Here is a 22,261-nt window from a genome sequence, read left to right as displayed (position 1 = left end):
AGGTCCTGGTGAAGTTGCACATGGAGTCCTGTGTGCAGTTCTGGTCTCCATACTTGAGGAAGGATAGACTGGCCTTGGAGGCCGTCCAGAGGAGGTTCACCAGGTTGATCCTGGAGATGAGGGGATTGACCTACGAGGAGAGACTAAATCATCTAGGATTATGCTCACTCTAATTCAGAGGAATGAGAGGAGAACTTATGAAAGGGATGGATATGATAGAGGCAGGAAAATTGTTTTCACTGGTCAGTGAGACCAGAACTAGGGGGCACAGCCTCATTGATTCAGGGGAGTAGATTTAAGACAGAGATGAGGAAAAACTGTCATGAATCTGTGGAATTCTCTGCCCAGGGAAGTGGTTGAGGTGACTTCATTAAACATATTTAAGGTTTAGTCAGACAGATTTTTACATTAAAAAAGGAATTAAGGGATATGGAGAAAAGGCAGGTGGGTGGAGTCAGGTTAAATCAATGATCAGATCAGCCATGATCGTATTGAAATGCAGAGAAGGTTTGATGGGCCGAAAGGCCAACCCCTGCTCCTATTTCTTATGTTCTTATGTGAGTGGAAAGAAAAAGTTTGAAAACCACTAATTGATTTGATATGTGGACAGATTCAAACTCCAAAGGAAATGGGCTAATGACAATTTTTCTCAAGCAAAATATTTCAGTAATAATTGCGTCTAGAGTATAGTATGCTGTGCTGACCAATATTTTCCTTCCTAAAAAAAAGCAGTGGTTTTTCAATCTTTTTTCCACCATATACACCCCTCTTTAAGTAATACCTGACTAATCTCAGAGCACCTATGGCATAGGGATTACTTAAAGTGGAATGTGAGTGGAAAGAAAATGTTTGAAAGCCATTGGTGTGGATGAAGAGAGGGACCTTAGGGTCCAAATCCATACATTCCTCAAGGTGGCCTATGGGATGCTGGGCTTCATTAATAGGGGGATTGAGTTCAAGAGTAGAGAGGTCGTGTTGCAGCTCTATAAATCTCTGCTGAGACCACACAGAGTATAGTGTTCAGTTCTGGTCACCTCATTACAGGAGGATGTGGAAGCTGTGGAGAGGGTGCAGAGGAGATTCACCAGGATGTTGCCTAGATTGGAAAATAAGGCTTTTGAGGCAAGGTTAGCAGAGCTGGGACTTTTCTCTTTGGAACGTAGAAGGATGGGAGGAGTCTTGATCGAGGTCTACAAGATTATGAGAGGCATCGATAGGGTGGACAGTCAGTGCCTGTTTCCCAGAGCAGGATCAGTAAATACCAGAGGACGTGTGTACAAAGTGAAGGAAGGGAAGTTTAGGGGAGACGCTTGGGGTAAGTTTTTTTTTTATGCAGAGAGTTGTGAAGGTCTGGAATGCTTTGCCAGAGGTGGTAGTGGAGGCTGAAACATGAGGGGCATTTAGACAGGCACATGGACGGAAGAAAAATAGAGGGTTACGGAGAAGGGAGGGTTTAGAATTTTTTTTTTTTTTAAGGACTATTTGGATAGACAAACATTGAGGCCTGTAGTGTTTGTTCTATGTTCTATCCCCAATGGTTTTGCTGCTTTTTCTCCCTCCCCTCCAACAACTTCTCCTGATCATCTCAATATTGCAGTTGACAGCTGAAACCTTAGAACATTTCACAATAATGTTATGACAGGGAGAGACAAGACAGAGGCAGGAAAGTTGTTCCCTCTGGAAGGTGAGAGTAGAAGAAGAGGAGGAACTGCTTCTCCCAGAATCTGTGGAATTCTCCGCCCAATGAGACTGCCTCATTAAATGTATTCAAGGCAGTCAGACGGATTTTCACATCTGGAGAAAAGGCAGATTGGTGGAGCCGAGTCCACAGCCGCATCAACCATGATCTTGTTGAATGGCGGAATAGGCTCGATGGGCCGGATGGCCGATTCCTGCTCCTATGCACTCTGTGAAAACCAGAAATACAATCTGGTGGGCTGTTGGGCCAAAAAAAAAAAACATTTTTAAATTTTAAATTTAGACAGACAGCATGGATAACAGGCCCTACTGACCCACAAAAAGCCCCAATTAACCTATAATCCCTGTACGTTTTGTTTTTGGAGGGCGGAAAGAAACCAGAGGACCTGGAGTCAACCCACGCAGGTCACAAGGAAAATGTACAAACTCCTTAGAGACAGCACTGGATTCGAACCCGGGTCACAGGCGCTGTAATGTCGTCACGCTAACCGCACCAGCATTAAAGAATCAAATTTGGGTGACGTGCTGCAGGTGGATTCAGCAAGGCAACAGGTTCTCTGCAATTGACAATCTCTCCCTCCGCTCCCCCATTCTATCTGCACCAACCACGACCTGGACCCATCGCCCTCTTACCTCCGTGTTTGGCAGGATTAGCAGAACATGCATCATCCATGTTTCGCCCATGACCAACTCGACTGCCCACACTTCAAATTCACGGTTTCCATCAATAGTTAGTGGCTTGGATGCATGCACTGATCTGTTATGAAACACTTCAAAGTCGCTGTCATTGGCACTGAACCAAATGTTTTCACTCAATCCACAGTCAGAAAATGGCACTGGATGTAGAAAAACACATAGAATTTGTCAAAGGAATAAATACGGGGCATTTCAAATGAAGTTGCCTGTTGTGCAAAATGGTTTAATCTAACAAAATTCATGTAGAATTCCATCAACGAGGAAACTAGCCAAATGGAAAGGGTTCAGAGGAAGTTCACAAGGATGATCCCAGGAATTAAAGGATTAACTTAATGAGGAATATTTCGAACGTGCTCTTTGGAATTTACAAGAATGAGGGACGTGTCTCATTGGAATATTTCCAATGTTGAAAGGCATGGACAGAAAGGTTCTTTCCCGTGGTTGGACCATTTAGGAGAGTGATTTAAGTCATCCCTAGGCCATCAGGGCTCTGTGATTAGTAAGGGATTGCTTAATGTGGGAAGGGAAGGTTGAGAACCATTGCTCTAGACCCAATTATTACTGAAATTAACTGGGATGGCAGTGGAAAATGGGCTCAAGATTAGGACATTGAAGGTCATGGGGAGAAAGCCAGGCAGTGGGGCTAAGTGGGAATCCACTTATGATTAAATGGTGGGGCACACTTGATGGGCTGAATAGCCAATTTCTGCCTCTTTTAGGCATACAACACGGTAACACCCCCTTTTGGTCCACGAGTCCGTGCCGCCCAATTACACCCGATTGACCTACAACCCACGGTACGTTTTGAAGGATGGGAAGAAACCAGGGAAAATTCACTCTGACAGGAAGAATGTACAAACTCCTTGCAGAGAGGGGCAAAATTCAAACCTGGTCACTGGCACTGCAACAGCGTTGCGCTATCCGCTACGCAAACCATCCCACCCCCACTTTTTTGTTTTGATCAGACTAGACTTAAGCCTCGATTTATGTTCCATTCACAACTCCATTTGCTTTTGAAGACATGAAAGGCAGAGACGCTAGAATTTGGAGCAAAGTACAACTTGCTGAGAGGAACTCAATAGGCCGGAGCCACTCGACCGAGAAAAAAAGAATGGGGAGAAAGGAAGGCCTCCTTGAAGGCTCCAGGCCTGAATCGTCAATAATTTTCTTTCTTCCCCCGAAGCTCCTCGTTCTGCTGGGTTCCTCCAGCCAATTGTCTTCTGTTTGATCTCTTCTTCGCTCGCCTAACACATCGGCAAAGCCGAACTGTGTAAAACAGGGATACCTTACTGGCGTTTTTCAAAGCATTGGTCAGACCACATTTGGAGTCCACTGAGCGGTTTTGGGCCCCATATCCAAGGAAGGATGTGCTGCTGTTGGAGAGAGTCCAAAGAAGATTCACAAGCACAATCCCAGAGATGAAGGGTGTTAACACATGAGGAGTGTTTGATGGCTCAATGCACTTTATGTCGCAAAGATAAAGATACATCAGCAACATTTCAGGCTTGAACCCTTCATCAAGATAAGAGCAAAATGTAGGCTGGCTCCTGAATAAAATAATGGGGGGGAGGGGCATAGTCCCACAGACAGGAGGTATGGGAGGGAGGGCACACCAGCAAACAGGGACATGGCTCTATGAAGGGAGGGAAGGGGGTGGAGAGCTGGAGGGGATGGGGAAGAGAGGGAGAATGGGGAGTGGACCAGCAGAAACCGGAGACACTGATGTTATTGCCATCTAGTTGGAGACTGCCCCAGATGGAATATTAGGTGTTGCTCCTCCAATTTACGGGTGGTCTTGGTTTGACCGTGCATGAAACGGACTCATTGTTGACATTTAAGAAGAATTTGGAAAGGATGGATGGAAGAGGAATGAGGACTAAGGACTGGGTGCAGGACAGTGGGGCTGGCAAAAATGAAAATGGTTTGGCACAGATTAGAAGGGCTGAAGGGGCCTATTTCTGTGCTGTAATGGTCCCTGATTCTATGGAAGCAATAGATAGACATGTCAGTGTGGGGATGGGGTGCAGAATTGAAGTGTTTGGCCCCTGGGAGATCCCTGTCATTGACACAGAGAGAAGGTGCTTAGCAAAGCGATCTTCCATTCTGCGTACAGTCTCTCCAACATAAGAGGGCCTTTTCTACATTTTATGCACCCATCCATCCATCCACTCAGGATGAGGGGGACAGAGGATGGTGAATCTGTGGAACACGTTTTCACAGAGGGCTAGAGAGGCCAAGTCACTGCGAAAAGGTTGACAGGTTCTTGGTTAGTAAGGGCATCACAGATTAGAGGGAGAAGACAGGAGGGGAAATCAGCCATGATGTGAATGGCAGAGCAGACTTGATGGGCTGAATGGCCTGATTCCACTGCTGTTTCTTACCTCAAAGGACCAAAGGGGAAGAGATCCAGGAGGATCAGAGCCAGCCCCACCAGGCTGAGGAGCGGTTTCTTCCCACGGGCCGGGAGAACGCTGAACGAGTGATGAACTGCTCGCACAATCCTGCCAAGATTCTTACTAATTTTCTCCTTATTTATGTACTGCATATAAATATTTGAACTATGTCTATATGCGAGCTTGCATGTTTATACACCGAGGTCTGGAGAAACGCTTATTCGTCCAGTTGAACTTGTGATGATAAACACTTAAACGTGGACTTGAAAAGACTCCTATGGGGTTCTTCCTTTACATAGAGAGTGGTGGGTGCTCAAAGAGGGCTCAGAGAATCATTGAGGAGCCTTACTATCTACCCCGCACTACCTTTGAAACACTACCTTCAAGGAAGAGGTACAGGAGATAAAAACCAGGACTGCTGGGCTGGGAAACAACTTCTTCCCACAGGTGGTGAGACTGTTGAACAATCCTAAATCCTTTTTACACTAAAAACCCTGTGCTATTGCTGTACACAAGACACGTCTCTGGAAGCCGGTTTGCTTGTTTAGGGTCGGTGAGCCCTTTTACACAGCAAGCCGGCTTCCTCAAGCAAAAGAGGTGGGACGTCCAGCACAGCAGCAGCGTTGGAGTCCAGTGCAACATGGCTCACCCTTTTACACACACCCCACTTTGCTCTGATATTACCTCACTTGGCAGATAAAAGCCCCCCCCCCATCCTGCCTTCATCCCATTTCTACGGGTAGGCGAAGGGTATTAAAGGCGGATTTTACCCAGCTTGAAGTTTCAGTGTGACAAGGGTACTAGAAATCTGTAAATTATTTTTATGTATATTTAGTTTGGATCGTTATCTATGGATGTCATTTGTGTGCAGGGTGGACTGTGTGTGTGCGCACTATGGTCTGGAGATGCACTGTTTCGTCAGGTTGTATATGTACAATCAGATGACAGTGAGAAAGTGGTAGAGGCAGCGACATTTGTAACATTCAAAGGACATTTAGACAGGTTCATGGATAGTAGTCCCTCCTTATCCGCGGGGGATTTTGTAATGGTAATAATCATGGCTGCAAGGCAACTAGCAATGCCTTACTGCTTGAATAGACTTGGATGCCAGCAGGGGACTGACACACAGTTTGAGAGATCTGTAATGGAGATTTGCAGCCTCATGGTGCTGTTTACAACCCTTTAAAGTAAAGAACCTTTTCCTTCATCCATGTGTTGTCCAAGAACTCACACATACAAGATGAACCATGGTGTCAGAAGTGGGATGAAGGAAATTAGAAGAAAATACATTAAAAGGTCAAATCTAAAGTCAGCGAACACAGTGAAAATTGAAAGGATTACACCCATCAGTGAAACTTCAGCTGACAGGTAATGGGGCTGAAAATTGGAACAGATTTAAACAGCATTTTGGATTGTGTCGGAGCTGCCGAGAAAAGTGATAAAGTGAAAGTATCAGTTTTCTTACATGTCGTGGGTGATGAAGCTCGGGAGGTGTATAAATAACTTCACATTTGCTACTGAAAGAGGCAAAATGAAACTGGAAAAAATAATGGAACAGTTTGAGGCACACTGCATACCTAAATGTAACGTGACGTTTGAGAGGCATCGATTTTTCACGTGGACAAAAAACTAAGTATTGATCGGTATGTGACTGAATTGAGAAACAGAAGCAAAACATGTGAATTTGATGGACTGACAGACTCGCTGATAAATGACAGACTTGTGTGTGGTATTCCAGATAATAGTCTAAGGGAAAGACTGCTAAGAGTGCAAAATCTAGACCTAGAAAAAGCCATAGCACTCTGTAGGGTTACAGAAACTGTAAAAATGCAGGCAAAAGAATTCAGTGAAACTAGCTGCAACATGGATGCAGTGAGCAAGAACAGGGATTACTTAAAGTGGTATGTTTAAGAAAAAGCGCACCAGAGTGGAAAGAGAGACATGGCTGGCGAACAAAAATGAAAGGAATAATCAAAAGCCATGTCGTCGATGTGGTTCACAACATCAACCAAACAAATGTCTAGCCTACGGTAAAACATGGTATATGTGCAACAAAAACAACCATTATGCCCATTGCTGTAGAACCAAGTGCAACAAAGCAAGGTTCATGCAGTAGATGAAAGGGAGATAGAGGAATTCTATGTAGATGTTAGGACTGAAAAGAAGAAAGAAAACAGAGACTGGATATTGAGATTAAAAGTGAATGACATTTACATTTCAATTAAATTGGACACTGGAGCACAAATTAATATAATTCCAGAGACTGATTTTAAGAAGATTAGACCCAGACCAAAGATGTATGGAACAAAAGTGAAGGTGACAGGATATTCAGGTACCAGTGTAAGGGGAATGCAGGGTCAAAGTGAAACACAAGGTCAAAGAGCACATGCTAGCATTCATCGTGGTACCAAAAGATGTACAGGTTTAACAGCCTGTGAAAAAACTGAACCTGGTAAAAAGAGTCCTCGTGGTGGAAAGCGAAGGAGAGACAGTCTATGATGAACTCATGAAAGAGTACAATGACCTTTTTCAGGGTCTAGGCTGCCTTCCAGGAGAACTCACGATCAGAGTGGATCAACGTGTGCCACCGATAATATATCCATGCTCAAAGGTTCCATTTGCGCTTCAAAAGCAACTAAAAGCAGAGTTGGACAGGATGGAAAGACTGAACGTGATTCAGAAGATAGATGAGCCAACGGAATGGGTGATTCACTCATTGTTGTGGATAAAAAGAATGGAAAGCTTAAAATTTGCTTGGATCCAAGAGATCCAAACAGAGCAATAAAGAGAGAACACTTTTAAGTTTCCAATACGTGAAGAAATCATGGTCACAGTTTGCAAATGCAAAGTTTTTAGGCAAGTTAGATGTATCATCAAGATTTTGGCAATTAAAATTGGATGAAGCAAGTGTGATGAATGTCTGCCAAGCTGCCTGTCTCCCCTCTGGCAAGCCTTGCTGTGCTAACATTGGCTGTGCATTATCTCTACTGTTACGGACACTCCCCTTGGGTATAACTGTATATGCACCTATTGTCTTTCATTATGGTACCATGAGTTTCTGCTAATAAAAGCCATGATTGTTGTTTAACCACATCGTCTTTGTCTACTTCATCAACTGGCACTTCAATTTTATTAGCAGGAATGGATGCAGCCCTCAAGCCGGAGCGGCTGATAATCGACCAGTCTGCCCCGAGGGCCAGAGAAATTTTCAGCCACTGGATTGCTTGTTTCGATTACTACATGGCTCGAAACAACGTGGTCGATGAGGCGATACAGTGGGGCCACCTGAACTCTCTGCTGGGTGAGGTCCCTTTCGCCATAGCGCAAGGAGCTACCACTCTGGCTATAGCCCGGGAACGTCTGACTGTTTACTATGAGGCACCAGAGAACGTAGTGCTTGCTCGACACCAGTTGCTGACTAGACGCCAGAAACCCGGGGAAAGCGATGCTGCCTATGCACTGGCTCTCGACTCACTGGCAAATGAATGTGATGTCAGGGCAGTCAATGTGGAACAACACCGCAATGACTTGAAGCTGGATGCTTTTGTCAACGGGATTGACTCCAGTTACATCCAACAGAGGCTGCTGGAGACGGAGCCCTTAACCTACGACCCAGCAATCATTCTAGCCAAAACACTGAGAAGCACCATGCGATCCAGTGAAATGCTAGAAAACGAAAAAGAAACATCCAGGAGTGCTGGAACCCCAAAGGAAAGAAAAAGGCGAACTCTTGAAAAATGCTACTTCTGTGATAAGAGCTGACGCCCCAGACAGAAGTGCCCGGCTCGATTTGCTACCTGCAGCTATTGTGGGAAACTCGGCCACTTCGCTAAAGCGTGCAAGGCGAAAAGTACTCCCATTGATAAGAAGAAGAAGCACCAAGAAAATGCATCCTGGAGCTGCAGGAAGGGAAGACAACTGTGAAAAGGGGGAATCTTCAGACAAGCAGGCTAAATCGACTTCAAGTGACGGCAAGGTGAGATCCCCTGTGATAGTTCAATTGACTGCAAAGCTTGGGGAATGTTACAGACTGGAACGGTCGACTATGAAGGGGGAGATGAATGGTGAGACTCTTGATTGCCTAATAGACTCAGGGAATACTGACAGCTACATCCACGAGAGAGTTGCCAGAGCCTTAAATTTGCGGAGATATCCAGTGAACCGAAAGATATCGATGGCTTGTAGTGAACTTACAAAAACTGTACGGGACAAGTGGAAAGTTACTTTAAATTTGCAGGGACATTCATTGCCTGTCTGATATGTGGCTCTTTATTATGCCAGAGATCTGCGCCCCTGTGGTACTGGGGCTAGATATTCAATCTCAGATGAACAGTGTAGTGTTAAATTTCGGTAGGCCACTACCCACACTTATCATCGCCCGCGCTAGTTACTGCGGTCTGTCTGCATTAAAGATCAAAGCTCCTTCCCTTTTCAGTGTTTATCCCCTGAGTGTCAGCCAATTGCCACTAAGAGCCATTCTTACAGCAAAGTGGATCGTGAGTTTATCAAAGCGGAGACCCAGAGACTGCTTAAAGAGGGAGTAATTGATCCTAGTAAGAGTCCATGGCGGGCCCAAGGGGTAGTCGTGAAAAATCACACTAAGAGACGACTGGCTATTGACTACAGCCAGACAATTAAACGTTACATGAACCTGGATGCCTACCCCCTGCCACGCATCAATGAAATAATTAATCAGATAGCACAATACAAAGTGTACTCCACTATCGACCTCAAAGCAGCTTATCACCAAATCCCCATTAAGATAAGGGAACGGCCCTACACAGCTTTTGAGGCTGATGGGGGGGTTATACCAGTTTAAAAGGGTACCTTTTGGAGTCATTAATGGTGCGTCCATGTTTCAGAGGGAAATGGATAAGATTATTAGAACGTATGAGTTACAGGGTACGTTTCCCTATCTGGATAATGTCACAATCTGTGGGAAAACACAGGCTGAGCACGACAACAACTTAAAGAAATTTTTAGCAACAGCTAAAAAACTCAACCTTACATTTAATGAGGGCAAATGTGTGGTCAACGCGACAGAGCTACCCATTCTGGGCTACATTGTCTGCAAGGGCGAAATCCGCCCAGACCCAGAAAAAACGGCCCCCTTTAAGAAGTTACCAGCCCCAGACTCAGCAAAAGCCCTTAAAAGGTGTATGGGATTCTTTTCCTACGACTGCAAATGGGTTCGGGACTACGCCACGAAGGCACACCCTCTGTTTGACACTAAATCTTTTCCTCTCTCTCCAATGGCCTTGAAGGCTTTTGAGAGAATTAAAGCTGATATTGCCAAAGCTGCACTCTCATCCATTGACGAGGATGTCCCATTCCAAGGGGAAACTGATGCTTCAGATTGTGCCTTGGCAGGAACCCTTAATCAAAAGGGCAGACCTGTGGCATTCTTCTCCCGCGCATTACGTGGACCTGAACTTAAACATCCTGCCATTGAAAAAGAAGCCCAGGCTATTATTGAAGCTGTTCGCTACTGGAGACACTTTCTAGCCGGCAGAAAATTTACTCTTGTCACTGATCAGAAATCTGTAGCTTACATGTTCAGTACTAAACACAAAAGTAAAATCAAGAATGATAAGATGGCACGCTGGTGAATAGAACTCTCAACTTATAATTATGAGATCCAGTACAGACCGGGCAGGTTAAACGATCCCTCTGACACATTGTCACGATCTTCTGCTGGTGCTCAGCTGGAGGGGCTAAAAGAGATCCATAGCAGACTGTGCCACCCAGGAGTCAAGAGGTTCTTCCACCACATAAAGGCTAACAACCTTCCTTACTCTCTGGAAGAAGTCAGGAAACTGACTAAAAGTTGTCCTGTTCATGCAGAATGCAAACCGCAATACTTCAAAGCTCCGGAGGCCACTCTCATCAAGGCATCCCGACCTTTTGAAAGGATCTGCTTAGATTTTAAAGGGCTGTTACCTTCCAACAACAAAAATGTATATTTCTTTGCTGTAATTGAATATTCGAGGTTTCCCTTTGCGATACCCTGCCCTGACATCTCGTCAGCGTCTGTCATTAAGTCACTTGACAGAATTTTCAGCATTTTTGGTTTTCCCAATTACATTCATACCGATAGGGGCTCAGCATTGATGAGCGCTGAACTGCGGCGAGCCCTGCTATGGAAGGGGATTGCCACCAGCCGTACCACGAGCTACAACCCGCAGGGCAATGGGCAGGTTGAAAGGGCTAATGCTACAGTCTGGAAGACTGTTAATCTCATTTTAAAAACACATGGTTACCCTGTTACCTGGTGGCAGGAGGTGCTGCCTGAGGAACTACATTCTATTTGGTCTTTATTGTGTACTGCAACAAATCAGACACCTCATGAACGTATGTTTGCCTTCCCTAGGAAATCAGAAACTGTGATGGACTGGCCAGCCCGTTTATCTGAGCCTGGAACCGAGCCGCTGAAGAGCCATGCTCGGGCGTGTAAAACAGACCCCTTAATCCAAACAGTTCAGCTACTGCATACTAACCCCAACTTCTTTCTTCTTCTTTGGCTTGGCTTCGCAGACGAAGATTTATGGAGGGGGTAAATGTCCACGTCAGCTGCAGGCTCATTTGTGGCTGACACGGTTGCAGCGGTTGAAGGGGAAAATTGGTTGGTTGGGGTTGGGTGTTGGGTTTTTCCTCCTTTGTCTTTTGTCAGTGAGGTGGGCTCTGCGGTCTTCTTCAAAGGAGGTTGCTGCCCGCCGAACTGTGAGGCGTCAAGATGCACGGTTGGAGGCGAGATCAGCCCACTGGCGATGGTCAATGTGGCAGGCACCAAGAGATTTCTTTTGGCAGTCCTTGTACCTCTTCTTTGGTGCACCTCTGTCACGGTGGCCAGTGGAGAGCTCACCATATAACACGATCTTGGGAAGGCGATGGACTTCCATTCTGGAGACGTGACCCACCCAGCACAGCTGGATCTTCAGCAGCGTGGACTCGATGCTGTCGGCCTCTGCCATCTCGAGTACTTCGATGTTAGGGATGAAGGCGCTCCAATGAATGTTGAGGATGGAGCAGAGACAACGTTGGTGGAAGCGTTCTAGGAGCCGTAGGTGATACCGGAAGAGGACCCATTAAACTATGCTCATGTTAAATTCCCATACGGGAGTACTGACACTGTACCCCTAAGAAATCTGGCCTCGCCTGGCTCGCCCCTTCCTCACATCCCTACTCAGAGTGAGCCTGAGAGGTTGAACTCAACCCCCCCCCCCACCCCACCCCCAGCCTGTAACCCCTAGTAAGCTTTCAAATGGCCATGCTGAGGCTCCACTGCCTCACGCTGGCCATTCTGGAGCGGGACCAGAAGTCAGTCCTTCCCACACTACAGACCCATGACCTGTACCAGTTCCCAAGGTTGCAAAGGAGCCACCTGTTTTGAGACGAAGCCCCAGAATTCGTAAACAACCTGATAGGCTGACATATTCATAAAACATCTCATTATATTTCCAATGCTTGCTAGATACTGGCGTATTTTGGCTGTTAGAGTATTCTCAAGGCCAAAAATGGTATCCATGTATCGCTTGCTTCAGTCTTTCTTAGCAGCTGTCCTTTTAATTTTAACCTTTCTTCTGCCAGGGGAGACTGTGAGGAATGTCTGCCAAGCTCCCTGTCTCCCCTCTGGCAAGCCTTATTGTACTAACATTATCTCTGCTGTTAAGGACACTCCCCTTGGGTATAACTATATCTGCACCTATTGTCTTTCATTATTGTACCATGAGTTTCAGCTAATAAAAGCCATGATTATTGTTTGACCACATCGTCTTTGTCCACTTCATCAACTGGCACTTCAGCAAGTTCAAGACGTTCATTTGGCAGATATAGATTCCTAAGGTGACCATTCGGAATTGCCTCAGCTCCTAGAGTGTATCACAAAACTATCCATATGGTCTATGAGCATCTGAACAGAGTTGATCCCTCAATGGATGACATCATAATCTGGGGAACCACGAGAATGGAGCACGATGAGAGACTAAGGAAAGAGCTGGAAGGAACAAGGAAAGCAAACCTGAAGCTGAACAGAGAGAAATGCCAGCTCGGGGTGACAGAACTAACATTCGTAGGAGATATTATTGGCAGTGAGGAAATCAGACCAGATCCCAGAAAGGTGTCCGCCATTGGGAACATGCCAAGGCCACAATGCAAATAAAACGCACAGAGGTTTAATGGAATGGTCAACTATATTAATAAATTCATATCCAACCTCTCAGAAAAGATGGCTCCATTGAGAAGACGAACAGAAAAGAACATTGAATGGGAGTGGAATCATGAACATGAAAAGTCATGGAGGGAACTAAAGAAACTGCTCACAGAGGAACCAGTTCTGAGGTTTTACAACTCAGCGAGACCGATCAAGATGTCATCAGGTGCATCACATAGTGGGCTCGGTGCAGTTCTTCTGCAAAAATACGATGACTGGCAACCCATTGCGTGTGCATCACGCTCAATGACAGACGCGGAGACGTGATACGCTCAAATTGAAAAGGAGCTGCTCAGCGTCAGATACGCCTGGGAAAGATTTCATCAGTTTGTGTCAGGACAAGTAATCAGTGTAGAGACTGACCATAAACCCTCGATTATATTGTTCCAAAAGCCATTAAATGAATGTCCGCTTAGAATACAAAGAATGATGATTGGGCTGCAACGCTCTACACTGAATGTATCGTACACTCCGGGTAAGCTAATGTACACAGCAGACACGTTGTTGACACGAGAGAGCCTGCAAACACCAAAATGGATGAAGACGTGAATGCCTTCGTGGACATGATCACAAGTGCACGGCCCATATCAGATGGAAAAATGGAACTGATAAAGCCAGAGACAAAGAAAGATGATATACTGAGACAACTGAGAAAAAACATCTTGGATGGATGGCCCAACATGAAGCAGGACTGCTGACCTGACATTGCAGAGTACTGGAACTGCAGGGCGGAATTATCAGTGGTTGAAGACACCATCTACAAACAAAGCAAAATCCTTATCCCAAAGAGTCTGAGAAAAGAGATGCTAAAAAGGATCCATGGAGGACATCTCGGAATCAAAAAATGTAAGAAAAGAGCACGAGAGGTGATGTACTGGCCAAGAATCGACAATGATAGAACAAATGAAGTGTCAAACTCTACAATATGCCAGAAACATCAAGCAAGCAATCCTGCAGAACCACTAAAGCCCCACCCAGCACCATATAGACCTCACCAGAAGGAAGGCTCTGATCTATCCGAATGTGGAGGGAAAGGACCATCTTGTAGTCACAGACTATTACTCCCTGTATCCAGAGGTGTGTAAACTGAACACCACCACTGCAGATGGTGTAATAACAGATATGAAAGCCATATTTTCCAGATATGGCATGTACAGATAGTGAAAAGACTGATGAACAAGGCAAAAGACAGTGGAACGGACTTCTACCAGAGCATGCTAGTATTCCGCACAACATCACTCAAGTGTGGTATGTCACCAGCACACTCCTTATGGGACATAGGCTAAGATCAAACCTACCCATTCAGGAGAACCTCCTAAAAACAAAAGAGGGGGAGAAAATGAGGAAGTTCAAAGAATGACAGAAAGAAAAACAAAAGTATTACTTTGACAGAGAAACAAAAAACCTACTGGACTCTACACTGGTGACCAAGTAAGGCTAAAATACAAAACAAACTTGTGGACTCAGAAGGGATCAGTCCTTAATGAAGACCAACCAAGATCATACACCATTCAGACAGATGAAGGTACTGTTGAACAACCTGAATACACATCTGAGAAGACATCGTCTGAGGCAACAACTCAGATTCAAGGACAATCAATCAGGAGATCATCAAGACAGGTGAATCCTCTTAAGAGACTCATTGAGCAAATTTAAAGACTCCTGTTATAGAAGGAAGTAGTGCTATCTTATTCGTTCTTCAAGTTTTAGTGGATGTAAAGGTGAACACACAAAACAAGTTTAAAAAATGTTAACAATGTTGATAATAATGAAAATTTAAGTTCTTGGTGTTAAAGTTAAAATAGCAGAGTTGTACAAAGAAAACATGTTCGTTAAAAGTAAGCTACTTTTGTTTTAAGAAAGGGAGATGTAATTATAATGATCATGGCTGCAAGGCAACTAGCAATGCCTGACTGTTTGATTAGCCTTGGATGCCAGCAGGGGACTGACACACAGTATGAGAGATCTGTAATGGAGATTTGCAGCCTCATGGTGCTGCTTACAACAACTTCTTTTCCTTCATCTATGTGTTGTCTAAGAACTCACAGATGTGTTGCAAGACCCCCAGTGGATGCCTAAAACCACAGATAGTACTGAACCCAATATATATAACATCGATCTGATAACTGAGATGACGACTAAATGACTGATGGGCGGGGTAGCGTTTACAGCGTAGATACGCTGGACAAAGGGATGATTCATGTCCCAGGTGAAATTTCAACTTGCTACTCAGAATGGCACGCAATTTAAAACTTATGAATTGTTTCTTTATGGAATTTTCCATTTAATATTTTCGGACTGCGGTTGACCACGGGTAACTAAAACCATGGAAAGTGAAACTGCAGATGGGGGAGGGGGTGATAGCGGGGGAAGAACCACTGTATTAGCAGGAAAATGCCATTAGTTCAGATTAGTAACTGCATGAATGTTGGGGTAAAGCGCCTGTTATATGATAATGTGGTAAAACGCTAAAGTCTGCAGTTACTGCGATTGTAGTGAAAACACAGAAATGCTGGAGAAACTCAGCAGGTCTCGCAGCGTCCATAGGAGAAAAAAGATATATAACTGTCGTTTCAGGCCTGAAGGTATGATTATGCCCCCTTCTCCCTCTCCTGCTCCTCCTCATTGCCCTCTTGCTTCTGCCCCTCCTCCTCCCTGCACTCTTCCTCTCCCTGTCCCCTCCTCTCCCTATTCCCCTGCCACTCCTTGCCTCACCCTGCCTCCTCCTTCCCGGACTCTCCCTCTGCTCTCCTCACTCCTTCCCCTGCCCCCTCCTGCCCCTCTCACTGCCACCCTCTATCTTCCTGCTCTCCCCCTCCCCTCCCCCTGCCCCTTCCATTTCTCTGCCCTTCTCTGTCCCTGCACCCTCCTTCCCTAGCTCCTTCATCTTCCTGAAACTCCCTCTCTCCCTTTCACTGTGCCCCTCTCCCTCTCCCATCCCTTGCCCTGCCCTCCCTCCCTATCCTGGCTGCTCCTGCATCCCGACCCCTTCCTCTGTAAGCAGTTTGTTCATTCTCCCCCTGTCTGCGTGGGTTTTCTTTGGGGGCTCCAGTTTCCTCCCACCGTTCAAAACATACCAGGGGTTGTAGGTCAATGGGGTGTAATTGGGCAGCACGGCTCATGCTCCTGAAGGGCCTGCGACTGTGCTGTATGACTAAATTATATCTAAATTAAAATTAAAGAGAGAAAGAGAGAAAGAGAGCTAGAGCAGTGGTTTTTAACCTTTTACTTTCCGCTCACATTCCACCTTAAGTATTATCAGTAAGGGATTGCTTAAGGTGGGATGTGGGTGGAAAGAAAAAGTTTGAAAACCACTGTTTTAATCGTCCCTCATGGACTCGTTATGTGCACGGTTTCAGAACTCCAAAGGAAATGGGCCAATGACCATTTTTCTCAAGCAAAATATTTCAGTAACAATTGGGTCTAGAGCAGTGATTCTCAACCTTCCCTTCCCACTCACATCCCACTTTAAGCAATCCCTTACTAGTCACCAAGCACCGATGGCATAAGGTGGTGTGTGAGTGGAAAGAAAAAGGTTAAGAACTATTGAGCTAGAGGAAAGGAGAAATCAGGATACAAGTGGGGAGCGAGGTGGGTGAAGGAGGGTGAGATGGTGGAGAAGGAGGGAGGGACACTATCCGAAACTGGAAGTCGATGTTCAAAGGGGAAATTTTGGGGATACAGAGTCGGTCTGTCCCTGTGAGGATTAAAGGAAAATATAGGGAACCTTGGTTTTCAAAGGATATTGGGAATTTGGTTTGAAGGAAGAAGGATGTGAACAACAGAGATAAACACCAGGGAACAGATGAGGTGCTTAAGGAATATAAGGAATATATAAAAAAACCTTAAGAAAGAAATTAAAACGGCTAAAAGGAGAAATTAGGCTGTTTTGGCAGGCAAGGCAAAAAAAATCCAAAGGGTTTCTACAGTTACATTAAAAGTAAAAGAATAGTGAGGGATAAAATTTGGGCCCTTGAGAATCAGAGGGGTCGGGTACGTGAAGTGTGTGAAGAGATGGGGGGCATTTTAAATGGTTTTTATCTTCACTAAAGGAAAGAATATTGAGCCGGGTGAAGTGGAGAAATGTGCTAGTGAGGCCAGGGATAATATACAGATTAACGAGGAGATGGTACTGGCTATTTTAAAGAGAATCAAGGTGGATAAATCTCCAGGTCCTGACAAGGTATTCCCTGGGACCCTGAGGGAGGTTAGTGTACAAATAGTGGGGGCTCTGACAGAAATATTTAAAATGTCGCTGGACGCGGGGGAGGTGTCGGAGGACTGGAGGGTAGATCATGTTGTTCCACTGTTTAATTATGGGCCTGTGAGTCTGACGTTGGTGGTGGGTAAATTAATGGAGAGTGTTCTTAGAGATGGTATATACAATTATTTGGATAGACAGGGATTGATTAGGAGTAGTCAACATGGTTTTGTGCGCGGTAAGAAATATTAACAAATTTTATCAAATTTTTCAAGGAAGTCACTAAGAAGTTTGATGAAAGGAAGGCTGTGGACTTTAGTAAAGCCTTTGACAAGTTCCCCATAAGAGGTTAGTTAGGAAGGTTTAAGATTATGTATTAATGTAGAAGTAGTGAAATGGACTCAACAATGGTTGGATGGGAGATGCCAGAGAGTAGCAATGGAAAATGATTTTTCAACTTGGAGGCCGGTGACTTAGTGGAGTGCCTCAGGAATTGGAACTGGGTCTTTGTTATTAATGATCTAGATGATGGGGTGGTAAATTGGATTAGTAAGTAGGCAGTCGATATGAAGATTGGTGGTGTTGTGGACAGTGAAGAAGGTTTTCAAAGCTTGCAGTGGGATATAGGCCAGTTAGAAGAGTGGGCTGAAAGATGGCAGATGGGGTTTAATACTGATAAATGTGAGGTAGGAATAATCAGGAAAGGTCATACTCATTAAATGGTAAACAAATGAGGAGTGCAGTGGAACAAAGGGATTCAGGAGTCATGGTACATAATTCCCTGAAAGTGTAGTGTATGTAGATAGAGTGGTGAAGAAAGCTTTTGTTATGTTGGCTTTCATAAATCAGGGTATTGAATACAGGAGTTGGAATGTCATGTTGAAGTTGTATAAGACATTGATGAGGCCAAATTTGGAATATGGTGTCAATTTTGATCGCCGATTTATAGAAAGGAATATAAACAGAATAGTGCAGAGGAGGTTTATAAGAACGTTAGCAAGGTTTAAGGATTTGGCCTACAGGGAAAGGTTGATCAGGCTGGGACTTTATTCCCTAAAGCATAGAATTTTGAGGGATGATTTGATAGAGGTATTTAAAATTATGAGGGGAACAGATGGAGCCAACGTGGACAGGCTTTTTCTATTGAGAGTGGGGGAGATTCAAACAAGAGGACATGGATGGAGATTGAAGGGAGAAAGTTTAGGGGTATTTCTTCACTCAGAGAGTGGTGGGAGTGTGGAATGAACTCCCAGCCGCCGAAGTGGTAAATGCAAGCTTGATTTTAATATTTAAGAAAAATTTGGATGGAGAGAGGTGTGAAGGGTTATGGGCTGGGTATGGGTCAATGAAATGAGGTGGGAGAAGATGTTCGACATGGACTAGAAGGGCTGAACTGTGCTGTAATTGTTATATGGTCTGTCCATGGTCTCATGCACTGCCACATTGAGATCACCCACAAAATGGAGGAATAACATCCCCCTCCAGTGAGTGAGTTCTTGGACAGTGATTTGGGCCTCCCCACTGTGGTTACCCTAATGCCCCCTGATTAGATCTCTTCTGATGCCAATCCTGTCTCATCATATCCCTTTTAACACCTTTTGTTGGCCTAGACTCCTCCCCCAGCCAGCACTTTCTGAATTCTGCTTCTTCCTTGAAGAAGGGCTCAGGGCTGAAACATCAGCAACATGTCTATGTCTCCAAAGAGTGCTGAAAGACTGGCTGCATCTTGGTGTGGCCTTCCTCCAGCTCTGCATTCACAGAGCCACCCTTTCACTCAATCAATTCTCACTCTTCCTCTCCTGTCCACATCCAATGATCACTGTTTCTCTGTGGGTCGAATATACTTTGTGAGGTGTCTGAGGAGATTCGGTACGTCACCGAAGACTCTCGTAAACTTCTACAGGTGGACTGTGGGGAGCATTCTGGCTGGTTGCATCACTGTCTGGTACGGAGCCGCCAATTCTCAGGACAAGAATGAACTCTAGAGAGAGTTGTTAACTCAGCCTGCGACATCATGGGCATCGATCTTCACTCCATCGAGGACATCTACGTGAGGCGGTGTCTTAAGAAACCAGCCTCTATCCTCACAGATCAACACCATCCAGGCCACTCTGCTACCATCAGGGAAAAGGTACAGATGAGCCCTCATCAGCACAAGGATGGCTTCTTCCCCTCCGCCATCAGATTCCTCAATGACCCACAGACACTGCCTCATTTTTTGTACAGTTATTTTATAATGTTGTCAGATGGTTATAATATGATTGTTTGCCCAATGACGCTGGAGTAAAACTAATATGAAAATATGAGAGATGAATAAAGCCAGTATGAAAGGATAGATAATAGATAATAGAACGTAGGAAGTAAAGTTAGTCTGACTAAGATAAGGGTCTTTTAGCCTTTTAGACAGAATTAGCAAGTTCTGCATACAAGAAGTTAGAAAGCCCTGGGAGTCGGGAAGGTGTGAATAAGGACAATGACATGATGGGACACCGACAGGATACCCCCTGATCCTCCAAGTGCACAGAAACAGCACATAGGCAGACAGGATTGCCTAATGCCAAACTCATCCAGGAGGCAGAAGAATGTAAGGGGGAGGGTATACTGAAATAAACTGTATAAAAGTTGGGTGAGCCCCAGTGTATGTGTGTATTCCCAGGGTAAGGGGAAGCACCCAACTTTGCATTGTTGTATAATAAATGTTCTTTGTTCTCAATTTTTGTCTCGAGCAAATTCTGTGAAGGTACTTCTGTTTCTAACAAATGGGAGCTCGTCCGGGATCCCACTCCCTCCACTGACAGAGTGCCCGACAACGAGGGTAGGTGCACCCCGGCTAATTCAGCTGGACTCATGGACGGCGAGTGACTTGTCAGTGGATGAAGCGAGTGATATCCGAGAAGAGGCATTGAGAACAAACGACGGGAGGACGTTAAGGAAGCGCACTACGAATAGCTACTGGATCCCGGTAAGAGGAATTTTACTTACCTGTAAGTATGGGAGGTGTGAGTAGCAAGGGAAATAGTCCTAAGGAAGGACAGGATAATCAGATAACTAAGCAAAGTCCATTAGGATTAATGCTATCTGATTGGGGTGCGGGGAGAACCCGCGGGAAAGACAAAGAGGTATTGCTGTCTGGAATGGGTTAAAAACCAGATAAAAGGGAATTCGGTATATTGGCCAAAGTTCGGATCCGATGAGGACTGGATGTGTCAGGCATTGAACATCTTGGCTCTATCAAAACCAAAGAGATAATATTGAAAGCAGGGAATATGCAGCCTGCTGGCTCAGTGGATCGGTTGATCAACTGGTTTTGAATGAAAAGGAATGCAAGGACAAGAAGGATGAGGAACCTTTTGTCCCTGAAACACAAGGATGGGATGTGTTACATTCCCTTCCTCCACCTTATGCTCCTCCTATGCCGGCTCCTATATTTCCCCTCTCTCCTATGCTCTACCCTTCTTCACCTTCCCCTCCTCCCCCACAACTAAAGAAAGAGAAGAAAGTAGGGGTGGTATGATGACCCGTTCACAAAGTACTAGATTACCACCTCAATTGACAAGAGAGGGAGGAGACTTTGATTCAAAACAGTGTGAGACCCTCCGGGAGGGAAGGGCAGAACCCTTTGATTCATTTCCCGGAGAGCAGGAATCTAGACATTATAAAGGAGAGGATAAGCCAGAAATTAACTGGATGAGACCTTTACGGGAAGTTCCCATGGGAGGGGGTCTCAGTTTCATAAATGTGCCCCTGACTAGTACGGAGGTGCGTAATTTTAAGACAGAATGCTCAATAAACAGGAAGGAAAGGCTAAGATTTTGATGCAGGTAGTCAAGGAAGTCGTGGAGGGACAGCAAGGAAAGGGTAGGGGCTGTGTGCCAGCTCCTGGACATTGGGAGGAGCTCCGGGAGTGGGAGAGTAGAGACCAGAGCAGGGGCAAGGGTAGAGGGGAATTCCGGGGATGACGACTGTTCACGGGACCTCGTGGTAATCCCGGTAGGAATTGGGAAACAGGAGCATTACAATGGTTTGCTACCATTGTAAAAAGGAGGGACATTTTAAGAGAGAATGCCCAATGCGAGCCAGGGAGACGCGATCTTACGCACTGATGGAAGCAGATAATGAATAGGGGGGTCACGGTTCTCAGTCAATACACACCGTGGGGCTGCACGGAGAACCATTGGTAAATTTAAGCATAGAACCTGTAAGATGACCTTTTTAATAGATTCTGGGACAGCCCAGTCTAGTATTTTACAACCACCCGAGGGTGTTAAGATGGAGGGAACCGTGATGATTTTATGGTCCCTGTATTAAGGGATGTAAGAATACAAATGGGAGAGAAGATAGTAACAGAGGACATTCTACTAGTTCTCCAAGCTGGAGTTTGTTTGTTAAGACGAGATTTACAGGACCAATTGGCTATCGGCACCAGACCACAGGAATCAGGTATCAGGGTTCAATTGTATGTATTAACCGAGGAGGATCGGGAACTAATAAATCCTGGAGTATGGGCAGAAAGAAGCAATAGAGGAGTGTTAGATATTCCTCCCCTGCAAGTTACTTTAAAAGATCCTGAGCAAGTAATTAGACAAAAGCAGTATCCAATTCCGATGGCTGGCCGAAAGGGGCTGCAGTCAGTAATTGACCAGTTGGTGAAAGATGGTATACTCGAACCTTGTATGTCACCTTTTAATACCCCTACCCCTGAGGCGAACGACCAGTACATATCCAAATATTTAAAGGGACTTTCTGCCTCTCTATACGAATTAAAACGGAAGGGTTTATTAGCTCAAAACCCACCCCTGGAGCAACCTATTCATTTTATTAAATCTGGTGATTGGGTATATGTAAAAGCATGGCAAGATCACCAACTAAAACCTGTCTGGGACGGCCCCTATTGTGTACTTTTGATTACAGACACTGCAGTGTGAACGAAAGAAAAGGGGTGGACGGACTAAAGACATTGATAATCTACCCTCCACCAGGCGTGCTGTCCTTCATCCTTCTGATCTGAAAGTTACACTACGCCGGGAAAAAGTGCTGCAATGTTGTTTTTACCATTTGCTGTTT

At 45.0% G+C, this 22,261-nt stretch overlaps 1 protein-coding gene across 1 annotated transcript in view; it reads right to left on the bottom strand.

Moving 5' to 3' along the window:
• Nucleotides 1-22,261, bottom strand: part of LOC138755850 (desmoglein-4-like) — a 139,291-nt gene that overhangs the window by 90,273 nt on the left and 26,757 nt on the right. Inside the window, exon 3 of the mRNA XM_069922572.1 lies at nucleotides 2,332-2,534. Coding sequence (XP_069778673.1) covers nucleotides 2,332-2,534 — 203 coding nt within the window. The remainder of the gene's footprint in view (nucleotides 1-2,331; nucleotides 2,535-22,261) is intronic.

This window comes from Narcine bancroftii, chromosome 2 (genome assembly GCF_036971445.1).
Source record: "Narcine bancroftii isolate sNarBan1 chromosome 2, sNarBan1.hap1, whole genome shotgun sequence".
NCBI lineage: Eukaryota > Metazoa > Chordata > Chondrichthyes > Torpediniformes > Narcinidae > Narcine > Narcine bancroftii.
This window is presented reverse-complemented; position numbering and strand designations above follow the sequence as displayed.